The sequence below is a fragment of the Sphaerodactylus townsendi genome, linkage group LG16, assembly GCF_021028975.2.
Source record: "Sphaerodactylus townsendi isolate TG3544 linkage group LG16, MPM_Stown_v2.3, whole genome shotgun sequence".
Taxonomy (NCBI): domain Eukaryota; kingdom Metazoa; phylum Chordata; class Lepidosauria; order Squamata; family Sphaerodactylidae; genus Sphaerodactylus; species Sphaerodactylus townsendi.
The window spans coordinates 15,132,900-15,158,045 of record NC_059440.1 but is presented as its reverse complement, the minus strand read 5'-3'; the positions used below and the strand labels follow the sequence as shown (position 1 = coordinate 15,158,045).

General features: G+C 55.8%; 1 protein-coding gene across 1 annotated transcript in view; it reads left to right on the top strand.

The window, feature by feature from the left end:
- LOC125445518 (basic proline-rich protein-like) overlaps nucleotides 1-25,146 on the top strand; it is an 82,384-nt gene that overhangs the window by 53,150 nt on the left and 4,088 nt on the right. The window contains exons 8-9 of the mRNA XM_048518601.1: nucleotides 8,586-10,097; nucleotides 15,031-15,088. Of these exons, the coding sequence (XP_048374558.1) occupies nucleotides 8,586-10,097; nucleotides 15,031-15,088 (1,570 nt within the window). The remainder of the gene's footprint in view (nucleotides 1-8,585; nucleotides 10,098-15,030; nucleotides 15,089-25,146) is intronic.

Here is a 25,146-nt window from a genome sequence, read left to right as displayed (position 1 = left end):
ACAATTGTTTGCAAGTGGATTTTGCTATTCCGCACGGTAAAATCCAGCTGCAAAGTGCATTGAAAGTGGATTGAAAGTGCATTATTCTGCCTGTTCTACATTTCCTAAAGGTTGTTGAGTTCATCTGTGACAGAATGTTCAGATGAACACAGTAGAGGCCTCCAAACTAATTTCCAACTTCAAGGCACTGGGACACTAAAGAAATTTGCAAAGTCACCATTTTGTTTTTCTAATAAAGTGCAGGAAGGCCCTGCATTCCATTACTAACCGTCTACCCCGTTTAGCGTCCCGTGGGCTAAATATATTTAGCAACATCTTGTTACACGTCAGATCCTGCCGAGTGACATCTTTGTGGGGGGCTTATCAGTGTCCGTGAAAATCCCCAGAGCGTTGATCTAAAAATCCCTTGTCAGAAGTACCCCTCCTTCCCAAGCCAAGAGCAGGAGACGGATCAAAAGAAAACGCTGTGTGTTTTTTTTATTCCACTTTTAAAACAGCAAAGGGAAACAGACGGTCTTTTATCCCACCCCCCCTTGTCATCTGTCCGACCAACGTCTCATAAAACAAATTGAGAGGTTTAAATCTTCCAGACAAAAATCAATACAGGGGATAAGTAAAGAATAGGAGGAAGTCAGGCGGCTGAGATTTATTTCTCTGGAAATGTTTTTTCAATGGATTTACTAATAAATCTAAAGTGGCCGGTGCTGAGGCCTTTGATATGCAATCTCTCGCTTTACTTAGATGAAAGGCCCACATGAAGAAGGAAGCCTCGGTTATTGATTTTTACAAGAGCATAAATCATGGAAGTTCCACATGTTATCACCATCGGCATGTGCTTCGCTTAAAAGTCTGGAGAGGGATTCCCTGAACGCGCACATTTGTTTCTCCCCTCCACTTAAATTTATTACAATAGAAGATTGCAGACATAAACTACTGACCGGTCAACCAGATGCCGTCCCGTGCCCTGGCTGGGAATGTAATGGCAGCAGACAGATGAACGTGTGGGGTGACTGATTCCCACCCTATCCCAGGAATTTTGGCGCATGATGCAGAAAATTCAAATGATTAAGCTGTGTATGCAATCAGCCCTGAGCCCAGCTTTGACTAGGACAGGGTGGAATATTAAATTTAATAAAATAAAATAAATAAAATGGAATAAAACCACCCCTAGTTGTTAATTGTAAGTGAATTGGCCCGCCCATCTCTTCCAAAGGCATACTCCGGTAATACGTAAGCAAAGAGCTGGTCAGGACTGTCCCCCTGCCTGCCTCCCAGTGTAAACTTTATAACTTCAGATGTACGCGCAGACTAACATGTAAGCAATGGCTATCTGACTGATCCATAGCTAATCAATAGATGAGGTCATAAACAGTGACTTCAGCAACTTGTTTACAGTTACTTGTTTACAGTTACAGTGACTCCAGCAACTTGTTTACAGTTAACTCAGAGGTGGGATCCAGTTAACTCAGAGGTGGGATCCAGCAGGTTCTCACAGGTTCCCGAGAATAGGTTACTAATTATTTGTGTGTGCTGAGGGGGGGTTACTAATTGGTGATTTTGCCACGTGATTTTTGCCTTAGTTACGCCCCTCCTCTCAGCAGTAGCGCGCAGAACTTGAAGCAGTCTAGCAGGAGGTGCACCGGCGTGTGTGGCAGCCTGCGCCTGCATGCATTCGCTTTCCCGCCCAAGGACCAGCACAGCGATCGCGTCCCTGCCACAGCGCCCCACCCAGGAATGCCCCGCCCCTGGAATGCCTGGCCACGCCCCTGTCGTGCCCCGCCCAGCCCCCCCCATTGGCGCTACGCCACAGTTTGAATCCCACCACCATGGGAACCTGTTACTAAAATTTTTGGATCCCACCACTGATTTAACTCTTTTATAACTGAGTTGTGACAGACACTTGCAACATCCCAACAACTTTATCTTGTAAGTTCTGTTTCAGGATTGCCTTGTAGAACTTGCAAGGAAAGAGGTTCTAAACATACAGGAATTTCTTAGTAGATAATGGTGGGGGGGGGCACACCTCAGGGCAACCGTTAATTGTTTCGAGGGGAAAGTGTAAACATTGTGGTAAAGGAGGGGATTGAAAACGTGTTGCAAATGTTTAAGGCAGACTCGTGCAGAAAGGGCCAAACTGATACATTGAGCCTTCCAAGGAAGTGGAGAATGTCCAATTAGAAGGGAGGCTAAAAACACAGCACAAACTTCATTTATTCTTCTTGCAGGAAACTGACTTCCTGATTATTACATGCATTTCCTGTAGATATTGCCAAAGCTGGAAGGCATTGAAGTCTAGTCATTCCACACCCCCAGGAGTTTGGGAAGATCTACGCAAGGGAGAAGATCAGTGTAGAACGTTGCTTCTGTTCTGATCCAGAGTCGGCTTGACTTCTTGGTCACGAATCCAGCCCCCTTGTTGCTCAGGACTCCTAGCTTCTGATTGGTTGAAAAAGATTATTCAGCAACCGTTTGCAAAAAGAAAAAAAAAGGACATTTCCTGGAAAATACTAACTGCATAAACCCTACTTTTAAGAAAAGTAGTCAGTGTGTTTTTTTCCTTGCACAAGGATTAGATCTTCCCCTCTTTCTCCACACTTTTATACACCAGGTCCCAGAGACTGTAAATTGGAAAGTAATTTTTTTAAAAAAAATTATTTCTGCCATTTTTGAGGCGATGTTCTGCTTTTATCAAAAGTAGTGATGAATCTGAATACACCTATGCATTTAAAGCTCATGTGCAGACATTCTAAAAAAAATTAAATCCATTCCTTCATTTGAAAAAACTGTTTTGGAAGGAAATTTAGATGTTTCGGTGTGATGTTATGGGTGACAGCCAACCAGTGCTACATTCTACAGAAAAGTAGCAGAATCTGCTTGAAAGTTGCAGAACCAAACCAAAGTTTGGCAAAATCACAGTACATCTGTATGCATGCTTTAGAATAGAAGAAGTGCTTTATTATTGAAGGCACCTGCCCTGTTCTCCAGATAATATGTTGTAAATAGACAGTTCCTTCATAAACAGAAAGTTTGATCTAACCTTGGTGGCCAACTCTGGAGATTTGGGGTTGGAACATGGAGAGGGGAGAATTTGGGGAGGGGAGGAATCTCAGCAGGTTCCATAATGCCATAGAGCCAGTGACGAATGGAGGGGGAACTGCGCCCGGGGCATGAACTGCCTGTGTGCGCCCTCCCCACCCTGACACACCCTGCCCCAGCATCCCCCGCATGCCCCGGGCCCGCCTCCCCATGTGACTGCAATGGCGCCACTCAGGACAAGCTGCCTCAGATGTCTCCATTGCAGCTGCATGCCTGCAAAGAGCACACCCTCTGAGGTAGCCATTTTCTCCAAGGGAACTAATCTCTGGTCCCTTTCACATCTGCAGAATTATGCACTTTCCATCCACTTTCACAATTGTTTGCAAGTGGATTTTGCTATTCCGCATCGCTGCAAAGTGCATGGAAAGTGGATTGGAAGTGCATTATCCTGCATGGGCGGAAGGGGCCTCTGTAATGTGGAGATCTGTTGTAAATCTGGGATATTTCTAGAGCCAACATGGAAACTTGAAACCCTATTCCAAACTGAGCCTAGTGTTTCCAAACACAAAGAGTCTGAAAACTCCTGACCTCCTGTGTGATTTCTCAAAGGCAGCCATGATAGCAGTGACTTTGGATGTAATTACTAAGGTCACTTACACACAGGTTGTGTTCCTGGGTTTGGATGCCACTAGGAAGTGCCCCCCCCCGCCGCTTGCCGCTTTCCATAACATGGTGATGCGTCTGTGCACCTCCCAGTTTCCCCCGTCTTCCTTGAGAGCCAGCGTAATGTAGTGGTTAAGAGCAGGTGGGATCTAATCTGGAGCACCAGGTTTGATCCCTCACTCCACCTGAGCGGCCGATTCTTATCTGATGAACCAGATTTGTTTTCCCACTCCTACATTCCTGCTGGGTGACCTTGGGCTGTACCCTTTTCAACAAGAACTAAGTAGAATTGGAACCTCATCCATCACATGCTGGACCATCTTGTAGAATGCTTCGCTTCATTCCTAGTGCTCATCTAGAAGAAGAAGAGTTTGGATTTATATCCACCCTTTCTCTTCTGTAGGGAGACTCAAAGGGGTTTACTATCTCCTTTCCCTTCCCCCCTCACAACAAAACACCCTGTGAGGAAGGTGTGGCTGAAGAGCTGCGAAGAACTGTGACTCGCCTGTGAAGGTGCGTCGCCTGTGAAGGTCACCCAGCTACGTTGGAGTGCACAAGCTAATCTAGTTCACCAGACAAGCCTCCGCAGCTCAAGTGGCAGAGTGGGGAATCAAACCCGGTTCCCCAGATTAGAGTGCGCCTGCACCCGGTTCCCCAGATTGGAGTGCACATGCTCTTAACCACTACGCCACGCTAGCTCTCTAGTATTCACACATTCACAAAACACATCTAGATCTTTTAACCAATAAATATCAGCCACCATAAAATCTGTAACTTTTTTAGAAGTGCAAAAAATGTAAGCTCACTAAAAGTCATGCTGAATAGATGTTTAGCATAGCAAACCGCTCTTTTCAAAGCACAACAAACATATATTTTATCCCGCGATAAATCAACCTCAGCATCCTTAAACCAATTTCTCCAACCCGGCAGAGTGCAGACATCGCAGAAGCTTTCCACAAATCACACAGGCCCTGTTTTCACTCCCTCAGCCTGATCAAATAAATCAGTTTTAACATTCTTGTAGGAATCCCCCTTTTGGAGAACCAAAGTTCAGTCCTGGGGCGTCTTCTGATTTTGGGCAGAAAGCATTTGGACTGTTGCAAAGAGAGTAAAAGCCAACTGTCTCAGAGTGGAGTCATGCAGTTTCCTTAGATGCCTGCATGAATACATCTAGCACAATAAATTAGCAGGGTGTAAAGATGTGCCCTAGTTGTTCCCCTGAAATGCTACTTTTCCATGCTACCTTTCCTCCCTGTACAGACAAACATTCAATCTCATCTATAAGTAGTCAAGGAATTGGTATCAGATAACAGAAAACCAGTTTATCTAGATCGGATAACAAATTCTGCCCTGTTAAAAGCTTAAACAAAAATATGCCCCTCAGTTCGGAGTGCGAAGGACAGGATAAGACAGAAGAAGAAGAAGAAGAAGAAGGAGGAGGAGGAGGAGGAGGAGGAGGAGGAGTAGTTTGGATTTATATCCCCCCTTTCTCTCCTGCAGGAGACTCAAAGGGGCTTACAATCTCCTTGCCCTTCCCCCCTCACAACAAACACCCTGTGAGGTAGGTGGGGCTGAGAGAGCTCCGAAAAGCTGTGACTAGCCCAAGGTCACCCAGCTGGCGTGTGTGGGAGTGTACAGGCTACTCTGAATTCCCCAGATAAGCCTCCACAGCTCAGGCGGCAGAGTTGGGAATCAAACCCGGTTCCTCCAGATTGGATACACGAGCTCTTAACCTCCTACGCCACTGCTGAGATAGATCTTCCACTACAGCATCTCCATATACACAAATCTTGGCCCCTTCCGCACATGCAGAATAATGCACTTTCAATCCTCTTTCACAATTGTTTGCAAGTGGATTTTGCTATTTGTCACTGTAAAATACAGCTGGAAGTGGATTAAAAGTGGATTGAAAGTGCGTTATTTTGCAGGTGCGGAAGGGTTCAAAGGGCCACTGGCATACAAGAGTACCAGCTGGTAAGTAGTGCCATCAGCATGGCCTGACTATGTTCATTAGTAATGGGGGTGTGGTGTGCATATGGAAAGGAGGGTTTAAAAGCTCGCAGCAAACTGCATATGCTCCAATTCTTCTGTTCATTTTAGAAATTATTTTACTTAAAGTAGAATTAAGGAGCTCAGTGCTGGGCATATCAACCATTACACTAGTGGAAGAAATCCACTCCTCTCTATTTCAACCACAAGGGTAAAACACTATTTTGGTTTCACTGTACAGCACTGGTTCACATAGACAAGTTTATTGCTGCCAAATAAAATATCCTATTGCATGTGGGAATGGCCCATCATCTGGGCTTTCAAGTTAGAGCTTTCCCGGTCACTGGGCAATTTGCTAGGGTATCAGATTTTGAGAGGCTCCAAACAGGAGGGAAAAGCAGTGGTGGTTATGGGAGGAGGCGGAATAGGATGCTCTGATGCCATTGAGCTGAAGTGTTTTATTAGGTTTAGGATTATGTTCAATTGAAACACCTCAGGGTTTAGGATTATGTTCAATTGAAACACCTCAATTGAAACACCATAGTCGCCTGGAACCTTTCTAAAACTCGCCTGTTCTTTGTCTTTAAATCACCACTCACCCACATGCCGGAGAAGGGATGCCACAGGTTTAGGATGATGTTGGTAGAGTGCAAACTGCCTTTCCCCACAGGTCTCTTTGTCAGCTCCTTTTGTAACAATACTGCATGTACTTACGAGGCTAGTTTTACTCTCCCTTTTACTAAACATTCGACTGGCCAGATTAGACACGGGAGAAGGCAAAACAATGCTTTATTTAATTAAAAGAATAGGTATCCGACAGGTGTGGAATGTTTCAGCTCAAATGGGTATAATGATTCTCAAATGTGACCTAGCAGTTACAGTCTTTCCCTGGACCGATTGAATACTTTGTTCTTGGCTAAACTATAGTAAATAAAGATTGAGGTGAGATTTCTTGTTTCTTTTGCTCAGAACGTTGCAATTGAAACCCCCCCAAAATACCAAAAAAATTCAAATGGCTCCGAATATTCGGGCATATCCAAATATGTTATTTGTCTTATTCGGGCATGCAGATAATTTTATGCCTGAATAAATCCGATTCCGAATTTTACCGAATTTTTACGGTATTCATCTGAACATTCTGTCGCAGATGAACTCAACAACCTTTAGGAAGTGTAGAACAGGTAGAATGGTCACTAAGGCCCCTTCCGTACATGCAGAATAACCCACTTTCAATCCACTTTCAATGCACTTTGCAGCTGGATTTTGCTGTGTGGAATAGCAAAATCCACTGGCAAACAATTGTGAAAGTGGATTGAAAGTGCATTACTCTGCATGTGCGGAAGGGGTCTGGGCTGTGCCTGGGCACGGCTCGATCTGCCCTCCGTGTCTCTTCTGCATTGGTGCGGCCTTTGGAGACCAGGCAGCCGCTGGTCCAGGGCAGTGCTCCTCCCTGCGAGCTGCTTTGCTTTGTGAGGTCTGGCCGCCGCCTGCTACTCTGTGTGTGCCCTGAGGACTGGGTGAGTCTTTCTCCTGGAGCTTCTCTCAGGCCTCCTGGGCCCTCACCTGGTCAGGGCAGGCGTCCAGGGGCATGGTCCCCACCACCTTCCCTTCCTGCCACACTCTCTCAATCCTAACAGACATCTATATCTTGCTGTATTATCTTAATTAGTTTATTTCTCCCCTACCATGCATGGGGGTGCATATGTGCCTCAAACTGGACCATATGCCAATGACAAGCTTTCTAGCTGCTTGCCAGCCTATGCCACAAGCTTTTCCATCTCAATGTAAAAAAGAATCCTGGGCAAATGACAGGGTTTGGTGGGGGTTTTTTGGAGGTGGGCAGGAAGAATAACCCCCAAATAGGCCTTTTCCGTAAACAAAACTGCTTTCTGTGTTCAGGGAGGCCCCTTCTGCACATGCGGAATAACGCACTTTCAATCCACTTTCAATGCACTTTTCAGCTGAATTTTGCTGTGCGGAATAGCAAAATCCACTTGCAAATAATTCTGAAAGTGGATTGAAAGTGCATTATTCTGCATGTGCGGAAGGGGCCTGACATAAACAGATGGAGATATTTGAGGATCCTGCCGCCCGAGTCTCAATTGGAAAAAAGGAACGGAGGGTGTCTCAAAGTGATTCACTTCATGGGTAAGGAGGAGGGTTAGTGTGGCGAGGCAGGAGCATGACAGTTGTAGACTCCTGAGAGATGCCTCCGGGGAAGGATTACTTAGGAGCCGCTGAACTGCACATTGCAAACCCACAGGGAAATATGCACAGGAGAATGCGCAAGTCAAGGGCAGAAGAAGAAGAAGATGAAGAGGAAGAGGAGGAAGAAGAAGAAGAGGAGGAGGAGGAGGAGGAGCAGGAGGAGCAGGAGGAGGAGGATGAAGAGGAAGAGCAGGAGTTTGGATTTATATCCCCCTTTCCTGTGATGAGACTCAAGATGGCTTATAATCTCCTTTCCCTTCCCCCCGCCCACAACAAACACCCTGTGAGGTGGGTGGGGCTGAGAGAGATCCGAAGAGTTGTGACTCGCCCAAGGTCACCCAGCTGGCATGTGTTGGAGTGCACAGGCTAATCTAGTTCCCCAGATAAGCCTCCACAGCTCAAGTGGCGGAGCGAGGAATCAAACCCGGTTCTCCAGATTAGTGTGCACCTGCTCTTAACCACTATGCCACTGCTGCTCCCTAATGGTGTGTGGCCAGTTTTTGAAAGGCAGCCTCGGTCTTTAACCAATTACAATAATCAACAATCACAATTGGCAGGGGACGTCTTGTCCACAGTCCTGAATTTGGGTGCTACAGGGTACATGGCTGTAGGGTTGTCAGCTCTGGACTGGGGAACACCTGAAGATTTGGGAGTGGATCCTCCCACCCCCCCCCACCCCCACCCCCCCCCCCCCCCACCCCCCCCCCCCCCCACCCACCCCCCCACCCCCCCCCACCCCCCCCACACCCCCCCCCCCCCCCCCCCCCCCCCCCCCACCCCCCCCCCCCCCCCCCCCCCCCCCCCCCCACCCCCCCCCCCCCCCACCCCCCCCCCCACTCCCCCCACCCCCCCCCCCCCCCACACCCCCCCCCCCCCCCCCCCCCCCCCCCCCCCCCCCCCCCCCCCCCCCCCCCCCACCCCCCCCCCCCCCCACCCCCCCCCCCCCCCACCCCCCCCCCCCCCCACCCCCCCCCCCCCCCACCCCCCCCCCCCCCCACCCCCCCCCCCCCCCACCCCCCCCCCCCCCCACCCCCCCCCCCCCCCACCCCCCCCCCCCCCCACCCCCCCCCCCCCCCACCCCCCCCCCCCCCCACCCCCCCCCCCCCCCACCCCCCCCCCCCCCCACCCCCCCCCCCCCCCACCCCCCCCCCCCCCCACCCCCCCCCCCCCCCACCCCCCCCCCCCCCCACCCCCCCCCCCCCCCACCCCCCCCCCCCCCCACCCCCCCCCCCCCCCACCCCCCCCCCCCCCCACCCCCCCCCCCCCCCACCCCCCCCCCCCCCCACCCCCCCCCCCCCCCACCCCCCCCCCCCCCCACCCCCCCCCCCCCCCACCCCCCCCCCCCCCCACCCCCCCCCCCCCCCACCCCCCCCCCCCCCCACCCCCCCCCCCCCCCACCCCCCCCCCCCCCCACCCCCCCCCCCCCCCACCCCCCCCCCCCCCCACCCCCCCCCCCCCCCACCCCCCCCCCCCCCCACCCCCCCCCCCCCCCACCCCCCCCCCCCCCCACCCCCCCCCCCCCCCACCCCCCCCCCCCCCCACCCCCCCCCCCCCCCACCCCCCCCCCCCCCCACCCCCCCCCCCCCCCACCCCCCCCCCCCCCCACCCCCCCCCCCCCCCACCCCCCCCCCCCCCCACCCCCCCCCCCCCCCACCCCCCCCCCCCCCCACCCCCCCCCCCCCCCACCCCCCCCCCCCCCCACCCCCCCCCCCCCCCACCCCCCCCCCCCCCCACCCCCCCCCCCCCCCACCCCCCCCCCCCCCCACCCCCCCCCCCCCCCACCCCCCCCCCCCCCCACCCCCCCCCCCCCCCACCCCCCCCCCCCCCCACCCCCCCCCCCCCCCACCCCCCCCCCCCCCCACCCCCCCCCCCCCCCACCCCCCCCCCCCCCCACCCCCCCCCCCCCCCACCCCCCCCCCCCCCCACCCCCCCCCCCCCCCACCCCCCCCCCCCCCCACCCCCCCCCCCCCCCACCCCCCCCCCCCCCCACCCCCCCCCCCCCCCACCCCCCCCCCCCCCCACCCCCCCCCCCCCCCACCCCCCCCCCCCCCCACCCCCCCCCCCCCCCACCCCCCCCCCCCCCCACCCCCCCCCCCCCCCACCCCCCCCCCCCCCCACCCCCCCCCCCCCCCACCCCCCCCCCCCCCCACCCCCCCCCCCCCCCACCCCCCCCCCCCCCCACCCCCCCCCCCCCCCACCCCCCCCCCCCCCCACCCCCCCCCCCCCCCACCCCCCCCCCCCCCCACCCCCCCCCCCCCCCACCCCCCCCCCCCCCCACCCCCCCCCCCCCCCACCCCCCCCCCCCCCCACCCCCCCCCCCCCCCACCCCCCCCCCCCCCCACCCCCCCCCCCCCCCACCCCCCCCCCCCCCCACCCCCCCCCCCCCCCACCCCCCCCCCCCCCCACCCCCCCCCCCCCCCACCCCCCCCCCCCCCCACCCCCCCCCCCCCCCACCCCCCCCCCCCCCCACCCCCCCCCCCCCCCACCCCCCCCCCCCCCCACCCCCCCCCCCCCCCACCCCCCCCCCCCCCCACCCCCCCCCCCCCCCACCCCCCCCCCCCCCCACCCCCCCCCCCCCCCACCCCCCCCCCCCCCCACCCCCCCCCCCCCCCACCCCCCCCCCCCCCCACCCCCCCCCCCCCCCACCCCCCCCCCCCCCCACCCCCCCCCCCCCCCACCCCCCCCCCCCCCCACCCCCCCCCCCCCCCACCCCCCCCCCCCCCCACCCCCCCCCCCCCCCACCCCCCCCCCCCCCCACCCCCCCCCCCCCCCACCCCCCCCCCCCCCCACCCCCCCCCCCCCCCACCCCCCCCCCCCCCCACCCCCCCCCCCCCCCACCCCCCCCCCCCCCCACCCCCCCCCCCCCCCACCCCCCCCCCCCCCCACCCCCCCCCCCCCCCACCCCCCCCCCCCCCCACCCCCCCCCCCCCCCACCCCCCCCCCCCCCCACCCCCCCCCCCCCCCACCCCCCCCCCCCCCCACCCCCCCCCCCCCCCACCCCCCCCCCCCCCCACCCCCCCCCCCCCCCACCCCCCCCCCCCCCCACCCCCCCCCCCCCCCACCCCCCCCCCCCCCCACCCCCCCCCCCCCCCACCCCCCCCCCCCCCCACCCCCCCCCCCCCCCACCCCCCCCCCCCCCCACCCCCCCCCCCCCCCACCCCCCCCCCCCCCCACCCCCCCCCCCCCCCACCCCCCCCCCCCCCCACCCCCCCCCCCCCCCACCCCCCCCCCCCCCCACCCCCCCCCCCCCCCACCCCCCCCCCCCCCCACCCCCCCCCCCCCCCACCCCCCCCCCCCCCCACCCCCCCCCCCCCCCACCCCCCCCCCCCCCCACCCCCCCCCCCCCCCACCCCCCCCCCCCCCCACCCCCCCCCCCCCCCACCCCCCCCCCCCCCCACCCCCCCCCCCCCCCACCCCCCCCCCCCCCCACCCCCCCCCCCCCCCACCCCCCCCCCCCCCCACCCCCCCCCCCCCCCACCCCCCCCCCCCCCCACCCCCCCCCCCCCCCACCCCCCCCCCCCCCCACCCCCCCCCCCCCCCACCCCCCCCCCCCCCCACCCCCCCCCCCCCCCACCCCCCCCCCCCCCCACCCCCCCCCCCCCCCACCCCCCCCCCCCCCCACCCCCCCCCCCCCCCACCCCCCCCCCCCCCCACCCCCCCCCCCCCCCACCCCCCCCCCCCCCCACCCCCCCCCCCCCCCACCCCCCCCCCCCCCCACCCCCCCCCCCCCCCACCCCCCCCCCCCCCCACCCCCCCCCCCCCCCACCCCCCCCCCCCCCCACCCCCCCCCCCCCCCACCCCCCCCCCCCCCCACCCCCCCCCCCCCCCACCCCCCCCCCCCCCCACCCCCCCCCCCCCCCACCCCCCCCCCCCCCCACCCCCCCCCCCCCCCACCCCCCCCCCCCCCCACCCCCCCCCCCCCCCACCCCCCCCCCCCCCCACCCCCCCCCCCCCCCACCCCCCCCCCCCCCCACCCCCCCCCCCCCCCACCCCCCCCCCCCCCCACCCCCCCCCCCCCCCACCCCCCCCCCCCCCCACCCCCCCCCCCCCCCACCCCCCCCCCCCCCCACCCCCCCCCCCCCCCACCCCCCCCCCCCCCCACCCCCCCCCCCCCCCACCCCCCCCCCCCCCCACCCCCCCCCCCCCCCACCCCCCCCCCCCCCCACCCCCCCCCCCCCCCACCCCCCCCCCCCCCCACCCCCCCCCCCCCCCACCCCCCCCCCCCCCCACCCCCCCCCCCCCCCACCCCCCCCCCCCCCCACCCCCCCCCCCCCCCACCCCCCCCCCCCCCCACCCCCCCCCCCCCCCACCCCCCCCCCCCCCCACCCCCCCCCCCCCCCACCCCCCCCCCCCCCCACCCCCCCCCCCCCCCACCCCCCCCCCCCCCCACCCCCCCCCCCCCCCACCCCCCCCCCCCCCCACCCCCCCCCCCCCCCACCCCCCCCCCCCCCCACCCCCCCCCCCCCCCACCCCCCCCCCCCCCCACCCCCCCCCCCCCCCACCCCCCCCCCCCCCCACCCCCCCCCCCCCCCACCCCCCCCCCCCCCCACCCCCCCCCCCCCCCACCCCCCCCCCCCCCCACCCCCCCCCCCCCCCACCCCCCCCCCCCCCCACCCCCCCCCCCCCCCACCCCCCCCCCCCCCCACCCCCCCCCCCCCCCACCCCCCCCCCCCCCCACCCCCCCCCCCCCCCACCCCCCCCCCCCCCCACCCCCCCCCCCCCCCACCCCCCCCCCCCCCCACCCCCCCCCCCCCCCACCCCCCCCCCCCCCCACCCCCCCCCCCCCCCACCCCCCCCCCCCCCCACCCCCCCCCCCCCCCACCCCCCCCCCCCCCCACCCCCCCCCCCCCCCACCCCCCCCCCCCCCCACCCCCCCCCCCCCCCACCCCCCCCCCCCCCCACCCCCCCCCCCCCCCACCCCCCCCCCCCCCCACCCCCCCCCCCCCCCACCCCCCCCCCCCCCCACCCCCCCCCCCCCCCACCCCCCCCCCCCCCCACCCCCCCCCCCCCCCACCCCCCCCCCCCCCCACCCCCCCCCCCCCCCACCCCCCCCCCCCCCCACCCCCCCCCCCCCCCACCCCCCCCCCCCCCCACCCCCCCCCCCCCCCACCCCCCCCCCCCCCCACCCCCCCCCCCCCCCACCCCCCCCCCCCCCCACCCCCCCCCCCCCCCACCCCCCCCCCCCCCCACCCCCCCCCCCCCCCACCCCCCCCCCCCCCCACCCCCCCCCCCCCCCACCCCCCCCCCCCCCCACCCCCCCCCCCCCCCACCCCCCCCCCCCCCCACCCCCCCCCCCCCCCACCCCCCCCCCCCCCCACCCCCCCCCCCCCCCACCCCCCCCCCCCCCCACCCCCCCCCCCCCCCACCCCCCCCCCCCCCCACCCCCCCCCCCCCCCACCCCCCCCCCCCCCCACCCCCCCCCCCCCCCACCCCCCCCCCCCCCCACCCCCCCCCCCCCCCACCCCCCCCCCCCCCCACCCCCCCCCCCCCCCCCCCCCCCCCCCCCCCCCCCCCCCCCCCCCCCCCCCCCCCCCCCCCCCACCCCATCCCCCCCCTACCCCCCCCCCCCCCCACCCCCCCCCCCCCCCACCCCCCCCCCCCCCCACCCCCCCCACCCCGCACCCCCCCCCCCCCCCACCCCCCCCCCCCCCCACCCATGGCAATTGGCCATGCTGGCAGGGGCTGATGGGAATTGTAGTCCATAACATCTGGAGTGCCAAAGGTTCGCCACCACTGCTTTAGTCTGTTTCTCTGTGCTCATCGTCCTCATTTACCAGGTTTCTGGCTGTTACCAAGCCAGTGATTTCTACCTAAGGCCAGTGATTATCTAGGTTTTTTTTTTTAATGGAACACGCTTCTAAATTTCCTGTAATTTTTTCTTGCAGCGGGACAGTGGTGTACCGGGCCTAAATGGCGCTGCAGCACTCACTATTTACTTTCCCCGCAGGCTCTAAGGCTCGGACGGGGGGCGGAGGGGGGGTTGTGTCTATGTAGCTACGTAGACATGACCCCTAGAGAATCGCAGGATGAGGCTTTGAAGCTTTGTAGCTACAAATCTTAACGGAAGTTTTTAAAACGGCAACCAGGAAGTGTTTTCGAGTAAGCAAGTGCGAACAAATTGGGGTTTTTAAAAAAACATTTGCAAAACATTTTCGGATGTTCGTGAGGAAAGGGCCTATTTGTGAAAGCTCAAAAGATAACCTCTTTCCAGTTGTAAAACCCTCTTTCACTTCCATCAGCTTTCAACATGAAGACTGTCCTTAAAGCTCTTCTTACCCCTGCTGTAAAAAATTTAATTTCAGGACAAACGGGCAATTCACATCCCCTCTCCATTCTAACTCTGACGTTGCCTCTTCAATCAAACTTTTGTGCCATTTTCGGTTTTCTTCAACCAACTGTTACCTCTAAAATGCACACCATTTCTCAATGTTATTTTTGCATCAATGCACGACATGCACGCACAATCTCCGCTGGGTGGATAAGCCCTTCATGAATTGTTTATAAAAACTGTACAATGCTCACATACAATATGCAGAAATCTATAATACGGGAAATAAAAAAAGGAATAAAACTGTAAATGAATATAAAAAAAGAACTGAAATAGGGAACGCTGGCTCGTTCCTAATTTAATGTAAAGCTTCTCCCTGGCTAGTTTTAAACCGTAAGCATCTGTCATATCTTAATTGATGGCACATACTAAAGCCTTTGCATACTTCAGCTGAAGGAATGATGGAACTTGTTTCAGGGAACTAGAAAGCTCCTCTGTTCAAATTACAAGCCCTAGGATGCCTGAGAAACCCATCTATTATCTATTTGACAAATCAAAAGTAAATCTCTCTATTTATCATAAGGGAAGGACAAGACGGAATGTATCCAAAAATGAAAGGTGGAAGATTTAGGTGTGTTGTTCAGGTTACCAAGGTTTGATTTCCAAAGTGTAGGAGCCAGGACAGAAGCAGTTTGGAAGGTGGTCAGGAGTAGAGCTGGGGGAAACAGCTGAAGCATTCTACATTTATGGGCAAAGCCTTGTAGAATCTCAAGGGAAGGAGGGAAGGAGTTGCCGGCAATGAGTTATGCCCCCCTTTTTGGTGGCCTGAATCTGCACTGCAAAAAGGGGGCATTCTCGTGCTGAAGCTGCATGGGGAGCGCCCCCAGTCACGTCGGCACAGCCTCCTGCGGCAGAAGGGTGCCGGTATGCATAGCGGCTTCCTGGTTCAAATGTTGGAGAGTTGTCCCATATGGGGACGGAGTGTGCGCAACCCCATGCTGCTTCCAAGGCTCCGTCTGCTCCCCCCCCTTTTGGATTGCACCCTTCATCACATAAAACTTTGCTTTTTTGTAGTGTTTGATCAATGATCAGGTAAACATTGGTCGCATAGAAGAGAAGAAGAGAAGAAGAGTTTGGATTTATATCCCCCTTTTTTCTCCTGTAAGGAGACTCAAAGGGGCTGACAATCTCCTTGCCCTTCCCCCCTCACGACAAACATCCTGTGAGGTAGGTGGGGTGAGAGAACTCCGAAGAACTGTGACTAGTCCAAGGTCACCCAGCTGGCGTGTGTGGGAGTGCACAGGCTAACCTGAATTCCCCAGATAAGCCTCCACAGCTCAAGCGGCAGAGCGGGGAATCAAACCTGGTTCCTCCAGATTAGAATGCACATGCTCTTAACCATTACGCCACTACGCCACATAATGAGGGGGAAAGATGCCAACAAACTTAAGGAATGCAATGCTTCGGAGAACTGTGGATGCAAAATGCCTCTGTACAAAATCCAGATTTTTTTTTTAAAAAAAGATCAATTGTGGACTGATTTCAACTTTAGAAGCAAGTCCGGGTCATTTGAAACTGCAAACTTCAGGGAGAAATTTGGAAAAAGAGAATTTCAAAAGCACCTCTAGTGGTCAGCCTGGCTGCAGAACAAGACAATCCCAAAGTCACAGTGTCTCTGGGAGCAAGCATGAACATGCATCTTTCAGCGCTCAAAGAACTTTCCATCTTATAATTCTGACAACAGCCCTGTAAAATAGACCGACTTTATTATCCTCACGTTACAAATGTGGGGAGGGGAAGGGTTGGGAAGATTTTTGGGTGGGGCTTGGAGAGGGAAGGGACTTTAATGGCACAGACTCCACCCTCCCAAGCAGCCATTTTCTCCAGGTGAACGGATCTCTGTCACTAGCGATCAGTTGTAATAGCAGGAGATCTCCAGCTACCACCTGGAGGTTGGCAAGCCCAGGGGAGGAGAATGATAGCACGGTTCTAAACAGAGTTACTCCTGTCTAAGGCCATTAGTTTCAGTAGACTGGAGAAGCTCTGCCTTGGATTGGACTGTGGGTTCCCTAGCAAGTGCTTCAGTAGAAGAATTTGAACCCAGGACTTTTGGGACCACAGCACATCGTCATAGTCTCTGATCTTTGTAAGCTACAACTGCACTGGGGGAGGGGGAAGCTGCAACCGAAGGCCAAAACAGAACACAGTAGCTTGGATGGCAGACAAGGAAACTGAAACCACTCACAGGCATGTTGCAACAGTGTGGAAAATGTTTTGTCTTTTTTTATTATTATAGTCCCTTTCCTTTGTATTTCCTTTGTCTGGGGGATTTGATTAATTAATTTCCAGCTCTTCTCTCTTCTCTCTTTTTTTGCCTTTATGGCTACAGTTCATCGAGACATGTAATGCGCACATGCCCCCCCCCCCCCACACTTTATATTATTTGCTCCTTAATGAAAATGTTAAGGAGACGAAGAATGAAAAAAGAAACCCTCAAATCAGCGCTGCTGCGCCTTCCTTAAAAGTTCTGGGGCGTGAATCTAGGGTATAGATGAATCACGATTAAAAATTATAGACTTCAAGCAGGTGTGTGCAGGCTCTCGGGTGGGGCTTCGTCAAACAAAGAATTCGAGGACGGCAATAAAAGTTCGGCATGTGGCATTTAAAAAGTTTAACAAGACAAGAGGCGGACTTCGTTTATCCGATAAGGGCCAAGTCGATACAGGGTTGGCATGTTTCTGGTTAAAAAAAGAAAAAGACACACCCCAATTCAGTCAAGTTCTGTTCAGGATTCTGGGCTCCAAACTAGGTCTGAAGCTATGACTGGTTGACCGAGCTTCTGACAATGGCACGTTTGCAAGGCCCAGAGCCCTCTTCAGGCCCGAGAAGAAACTGAGGGCATCTCCGTGCTTCACATAATATCTGATTCTGCCATAGAGAACTGTCCAAAGTGAAATTTCCCGGTAACTTTTGAGGTTTGCAGAGAAAAGTTTTCCAGCATGTCTTGTGTACTGATCAGGAAAGCTCCCATCCTTGCGTTCTTATTTATGGCGGTTTCAGTTCTTTTCTTCCCTTTTCACTGATGGTTTCGAAGAGTTTAAAAACGTTGCATATGGATGTGGGGAGATTTTTATATGCGCTTTATACAGCGCATACGCAATGAATGTACAGTGCTGATTTATGGATATAGGAATAATATTGAAAAAAGACATATTTTATGGGAGAAAGTCGGGGCAGAGAAACAAAATGGCAAAAAGAGAAAGTTCATTAGGAGAGCATCTGTTTTGCATGCAGACGGTTCTACCATCTCCAGTTGAAAGGATCAGGTAGTAGCAGGTGAGCTGAAATGCTCTTTACCTCAGACCCGGGAGGACTGCTGCCATCAGAGGATGCAAAAACTGATCGTAACAGACCAGTGGCTTGACTCAGTGGAAACCAGCCTCATGTGTTCATGGAATGAAACACAAGTTGCACAGAGAAGAAACCATTTTTTAAAAGGCTTTATTTTCCAGGCCAAAAGCATCAGGGAAGAGAAATCCAGTATCATGTTCAGTCTTGCGAAATTTCTCCGGCTGATCTGCACCATCTCTACTTCACAAGCTTTCACAGGAACTCAGCCTGGAAAGATATAAAGTTATTAAACATTTTTTTTTCTGTCGAGTCAAACCATTGCTGTGTTGAGCTCATTCTGGTTTTACTCTGAACATCGGCGGCTCTTGGGGTCTTGGGCAGAGAAAGGGTTTCCTGCTGAGACCTCTTCATCAGAATGTTCTAGATCCAATGAAATGGAAATGGTCCTTTAGTGGGAAGTTCTAGGCTGCTGGAACCAGGAAATCTTCCTATCCACAGTTCCTGTTGCTCGCCACCACTCCTGGGGCCAGTGGGAGGGCACGATATATTATTTAAATTGCCAACAGCCTGATATCACTTGCAGAGAAAACCCAGAAGTGGCCTCATTCCACTCTAGGAATTGCCAGAAACTGTAGAGAGGCATGACATCACTTCCCAGTTTCTTCAGGATGAGTGCCCAGCACCCAAACTCACCTCGCTTACTTGCTGCTTCTTCACTAGCCACCTCTCCTATGGGCTGGAGGGGTTGTTTTGGCTGTGGGGATCAGTGGTGTAACTAGGCAAACTGGCGCCCTGGGCAAAACCTGAGTTTGATGCCCCCCATGGGTGGAGCAGCCAGGCCGTGGCACTCACCCTTCCCGGATGGCCCCAGCAGCGTAAGTTCACTGGAGGCGGAGCTCCCCGTCCTCATGCTCTGCCTCTGGTGGCTTGTGGGCCACCGTCCAGAGTGGGCGGGGCTTAGCCAGAGTGGGCGGGGCTTAGAATTCAGGCGCCCCCATGTGATGAAAAGTTCCTGCGCCTTGGGCAACTGCCCACTTTGCCCAATAGGCGGTATGTCACTGGTGGGGATACAGTGGAAGATGGGAGACTGATGTACTAAGCTGCTTTGAGTCTTTAGTAGGGAGAGGAAAACACGATATAATTTTTTTAAGGTATCAAAAAAAGCATTGATAGAACATTGTAAAAAAGCAATCAAAGTGTGCATATTTGTAGGATTCTATTGAGGTTTTTTTTCCTGTTTGTAGGATTCTATTGAGGTTTCGTTTCTTTACCAAAGTTCAAGAACCCACATGTGCATCATTAAAATGATGCATTAAAAAACACAGGATGTAATCATATTTATGCTTGCATCAGGAATCAGGAATACTTTTTTTATTTTTTGGCAGGAGCATATTGGCAGCACGGAAAGGGCAGGAGTTACTAATGAACTGAAGGCATCACAGAAAATGGCACATGATCCAATTCTGGAACTGATTTTAGAAATCCCTTCGCAGAATTCAGGAAGAGCAGGATGCAGGGCTGATCAGACCAGTGGAACAAAGGAAACAATGAAACTAAATCATCCCTAATTGTAAGCTCTTTGGGGCAAGGGCCTTTCCCTTTGGTTTGTACAACTCTTCCCAACTGTCATACACATTACTGATAATACAAATCATTAGATAATACAAATCCAACTGATTGTTTTTCCTTACATGTCAGGATGTAAGGGACCCGCTCGAGGTTGACTCAAACGCCTGGCGTAACGCTCGCTTCTTGGTCGAAGCCTTGTGGGCAGAACATGTTTCCGGCAGATGTTTAGGGAAAGACCATTCAGGCTTTCCCATGCCTGCCAAGGAAGTGACTGAAACAATAAAAATTGTGAGATGTGGCAAAAGTTGCAGTAGCAGTGTGTGTGGGGAGGAAACCTTCTGTATGAGGGTTGGGGTGTTGAGAAGGCATCACTGCTTTCACCAGTGGATGGTTTGAGCTCATATGAAGAGTCGTGATAGGTCGAAACTGTGGTTCATCCGGTACTCTGTTTCATGGTAGCCAATCAGATCCTGAAAAGACTGTTGCCTTTCTAACCAATAGCCTTCCTAACATTGCTTCCCAATATGAACCCATTCAACTCCCGAATCTCTGAACTATTGATTGATTCATCCCCTTTGACCTTGCCTTGTCTTGTGAGATCTCTCATTGGAGATGCCAGTGATATTAGATATTAGCCAGCATGGTGTAGTAGTTAGAAATGGTGGACTCTAATTTGGAGAACTGGGAGAAGGAGGAGAGGAGTAGTAGTAGTTTGGATTTATATCCCACCATTTTCTCCTGTAAGGAGACTCAAGGCGGTTTACAAGCTCCTTTCCCTTCCTCTCCCCACAACAGACACCAGGTGAGGTAGGTGGGACTAAAAGAGGTCCAAAGAACTGTGACTAGCCCAAGGTGAACCAGCAGGAATGTACAAGTGCAGAAACATATTTGATTCACCAGATAAGCCTCTGCCACTCAAGTGGAGGAGTGGGAAATCAAACCCCGTTCTTCAGATTAGAATCCATCTGCTCTTAACCATTACACCACGCTGGCTCTCAAGAAGTCTTAAGGCGTCTCAAGGCAGCTTGCAAACTCCTTTCCCTTCATCTCTCCACAACAGACACCTTGTGAGGCAGGTGGGGCTGAGAGAGTTCTCAGAGAACTGTGACCAGCCCAAGGTCACCCAGCAGGCTTTGTGTGTAGGAGCGGGGAAACAAATCCAGTCCACCAGATAAGAGTCTGCTGCTTTTAACCGCTACGCCACTCTGGCTCACATCAATTAACAGTGAGCAAATGTATATATATATTTTTTTCATTTTTTGTATTTATGCATGTAGCATTGTCTTTATTTAATGAAAATATTTGTAGATCCACTTTTCTCCTTACATAGCCAGGAACCAAAGCAGGTAACAACATCGATATCCATATACAATAAAAAATGGTTAAGCCAGCAGTCCTACCCAGACAGATTTATCAACACTCCATGTTGAGTCAGGCCACACCCTTGGCATTTGGCTACCCTGGCTTCACCCTGACTAAGGTTTCAGCTGGGTTTTTTTTCCCCTGGCAGAGTTGCTAAGCTCTTAACATGCGTCTGGGAGACAGACGAAGAAGTGCAGCCTTTTCTAGGGCGAAAGAGCACGTGCATTTATTGCACCGATCAACTAGGCAACTGGGGGATTTGAGCCCACATATTATTCCATAGATCCGTGAAAGGCAACTTCTTTGGACGGCATGTCACAACCCTCACAATGTCTACCTCTAAAGCTGTTGGCGTGCCAGTAGGGTTGCCCAGAGGTGGGATCCAGCAGGTTCCCGAGAGTAGGTTACTAATTATTTGTGTGTGCCGAGAGGGGGTTACTAATTGGTGATTTTGCCACGTGATTTTTGCCTTAGTTACGTCCCTCCTCTCAGCAGTAGCGCACAGAACTTGAACCAGTCTAGCAGGAGGTGCACCGGCGTGCGTGGCAGCCTGCGCCTGCGTGCATTTGTTTCTCACCCAAGAACCAGAGCAGCGGCTGCGTCCTTGCCACAGCCCCGCCCAGGAATGCCCTGCCCCCGGAATGCCCGGCCATGCCCCCGTCGTGCCCCGCACAGCCCTATTGGCGCTACACCACAGTTTGAATCCCTCCTCCATGGGAACCTGTTACTAAATTTTTGGGATCCCACCACTGGCGTTGCCCATTTGGGGTTGGGGAATACCTGGAGATTCTGGGGGCAGATTCTGGGGAGGGCGGGGTTTGGGGAGGGGAGGGGCCTCGCCGGGTTATGATGCCATCGAGTCCACCCTCCAAAGCAGTCGTTTTCCCCAGGGGAGTTGATCTTGTTAATCTGGAGATAAATTGTAAGAGTGGCAGATCTGCGGGTGCCATCAGGGAGGTGATAACCATAGCCAGCAGGCAAATGGGAAAAAGAAGAATGATGCTTGTACTTGCCTAGATGCTTGCGCTGCTGCTGGCAGTTCTGGGGCTCCTGCCATTCCTGTTGGTGGAGTGAACCAACCCTGATTGGCTGTGTGAAGCAAATACCATTGTTCAGTCTAGAGCAGTGGTGGCGAACCTATGGCACGGGTGCCAGAGGTGGCACTCAGAGCCCTCTCTGTGGGCTCGCATGCACATAGTTCACCATGTTGGGGGTGGGAATCGCTCCCCCCCCCCCATGTAGGCTGGCCTGGGCCGCTGGACTTGATGAGCGTGCACCTCAGCGAGCAGGGAGGACTCGGCTGGCGGGCCTGGTGCCTGTGCTCCAGGTGGCTGCTGCCCAGGGGTGGGGGTGGGGGGCAGAGGCGGCAGAGATGCTAGAGAGGTGCAGAGCAGGGCATGTGGGACTTGCTGGAGGCTACAGCAGGCTGGCCCTTGCTCAAGGGGGTTGTTCAGGTTAAATTGCCGTGTTGGCACTTTGCGATAAATAAGTGGGTTTTGGGTTGCAATTTGGGCACTCGGTCTCGAAAAGGATTGCCATCACTGATCTAGAGTACCACTGTTCAGCACTTTTACCAGTGAGACCTCTGCTCACCCCTGCCTCAGCCTTTCCTGGCTCTGAGGGACAGGAGCACATATTTCACACCCTAATCCAGGCACACTTTTTTCAATTTATTTATGGTTTATTCGATTTCATTAGAAGGAGGAAGAGGAGGAGGAGTAGTTTGGATTTATATCCCCCCTTTCCTTCCTGTAAGGAGACTCAAAGAGGCTTACAATCTCCTTTCCCTCGTCCCTCCCCCCCAACAAGAAACACCCTGTGAGGTGGGTGGAGCTTAGAGAGCTCCAAAGAACTGTGATTAGTCCAAGGTCACCTAGCTGGCATGTGTTGGGAGTGCACAAGCTAATTTGGTTCATCAGAGAAGCCTCCACAGCTCAAGTGGCAGAGCAGGGAATCAAACCCAGTCCTCCAGATTAGAGTGCACCTGCTCTTAGGTTCCACTGGGAATCCAGAGTGGCTTACAACATACTTCCGTGCTCCATTCTTATCCTTAACAACAACCCTATGAGGGTGAGAAAATGTGTCTGGCCCCAGGTCGCTCGACAAGTTTCTGTGACAATGAGGATTCAAACCCAGTGCTCCCATTCTGACCCTATAACTGCTACATTCTTGATTCCCATTTTTCTGCCAGGTTGTCATTTGCCATTATTTTTGAGCACAACGCATGTGTTGCTCCCACCACCTCGAAATCCAGTTGAAATTTACTCACACTTTCCTGGGACGAGTAAGGCAAAATGAGCTAATTAGAGTTGCTGATTAAGTATGGAATGATTCAGAAGGAAAAATACCAGGGTATTTTTTTAAAAAAAATGTGTACAAACGTATAACGTCTTGATGTGAACAATATGTACAACAGTGCTGTATATTTTGAAGTTACTATTTCAAAAATTCATTCGGCCAAGGCACATTGCTAGTTTCAATAGAAGGGGCTTATCCGGATGGCTTTCTTGCTTTAATCTTGCTGATGAATCACACTCTTATGAAAAGCAGAAAAGCGGTTGGCTCGGTAATCTTAGCAGGGTCCAGTCACCGATAGGAGGTGATACTTTGCGGGGCATTCTGCATGTCTGAGATGTGAATCACACCCGACTTGCTTGCTTGCAAACTCCAATCAGTTTCCTCTGGGCGCCGGTTCAGACAACACATGGCGTTGGGGCTGGGCAGGCATTCTAAATGTCTGAAAAGGTCAGGCATGCCCACCTTAAGAACATAAGAACATAAGAACTAGCCTGCTGGATCAGACCTGAGTCCATCTAGTCCAGCACTCTGCTACTCGCAGTGGCCCACCAGGTGCCTTTGGGAGCTCACATGCAGGATGTGAAAGCAATGGCCTTCTGCTGCTGCTGCTCCTGAGCACCTGGTCTGCTAAGGCATTTGCAATCTGAGACCAAGGAGGATCAAGATTGGTAGCCATAAATCGACTTCTCCTCCATAAATCTGTCCAAGCCCTTTTTAAAGCTATCCAGGTTAGTGGCCATCACCACCTCCTGTGGCAGCATATTCCAAACACCAATCACACGTTGTGTGAAGAAGTGTTTCCTTTTATTAGTCCTGTGGAGTGTTTCCTTTTATTAGTCCTTATCTGTCTGTTCCTGTGGATGTGGCCATCATGAGTTGGTTGTGTCCAGTCACAGACTTCCCTCTGTGATACACCTCTGAAGATGCCAGCCACAGATGCAGGCGAAACGTCAGGAACAAGATCCACCAGACCACGGCCACACGGCCCGGAAAACCCAAAACAACAACCAGTTGAATCCGGCCATGAAAAAGCCTTCAACAATGTTCTCCTTGTACTTTGAGACAAGATGCTATGGATATTAATTGATTTATTTAGATCTCACTTCACCAATTGTAACCCAAAGCATCTACCGATGTTGTTCCTCTGGCCGCCCTTACACCAGTGTGGTGTAGACGCTAAGAGCAGATGGACTCTAATCTGGAGAACCAAAGTAATACAGGCAGCGTTGATACTTTGAAAAGAAAGGTGACAAAGGGCATAGACCCATCGCATTTTTATCTGTTATACTAGGCACGTTTTTGCTGTTTCTCATTACTTTTTGTCTGTCTGCTTTTCCGTTTTGGGTTCAGTTTGTGGTTAAGAACATAAGAACATAAGAACAAGCCAGCTGGATCAGACCAAAGTCCATCTAGTCCAGCTCTCTGCTACTCGCAGTGGCCCACCAGGTGCCTTTGGGAGCTCACATGCAGGAGGTGAAAGCAATGGCCTTCTGCGGCTGTTGCTCCCGATCACCTGGACTGTTAAGGCATTTGCAATCTGAGATCAAAGAGGATCAAGATTGGTAGCCATAAATCGACTTCTCCTCCATAAATCTGTCCAAGCCCCTTTTAAAGCTATCCAGGTTAGTAGCCATCACCACCTCCTGTGGCATCATATTCCAAACACCAATCACACGTTGCGTGAAGAAGTGTTTCCTTGTATTATTTTATTATTAGAAACCAAAATTAGTGGTTGCTTATGGTGGATGTTTCTTCCTGAACCCACTGTTTGTATGTATGCTTGAGCTATGGGGATTTGAGCCTGAGTTTCCTGGATCCTAGTGAAACACTAACCACTTGTCACACTAGCTATTCCACCAGCACCTTTTCCGCATAACTGAAAAGTCCCCCTGAATCTGCCAAAACCCCAACAGAACTGGGCAGACTTTTGCTGGTCGTGATTGAAGAACAGTCTCTCATTGTCTTCTTTCCCCCCTCATGGGCTGGGACCATTGTAGGCCTCATATGGGTGGATAAAAATTCTTCCCTCCTAAGGTAACCGTCTTGGCCTCTCCAAGCTGGGTGACAGTCTGCCTTTGGAATTACGTTGGGTTTTCTCAGAAAAGGGTTTACAGGCTCCGGATGAGTTTGATTAATTGTACATGTGCAACTATTAGTAAAAGGGCGCAGCTCTGGGTGTGGATCCGTTTAAATACCTGAGAGAAAACATCGGAGACTGAAGCTGCCTTGGGGAGAGCAGGATAATGGGCTTGCAAAGATCCTGGGAGGGACAGACCAAAGTAGGGCTGGGAGGGTTGGTACGTAACCGCACGCCTGCCAACTGCTGCGAGTCCCAAGAAGGAGATTTATGCTTCTTCCCACTGTCCTGAGGACTTGATCATAGTTCAGAGTAAACCTGAGGA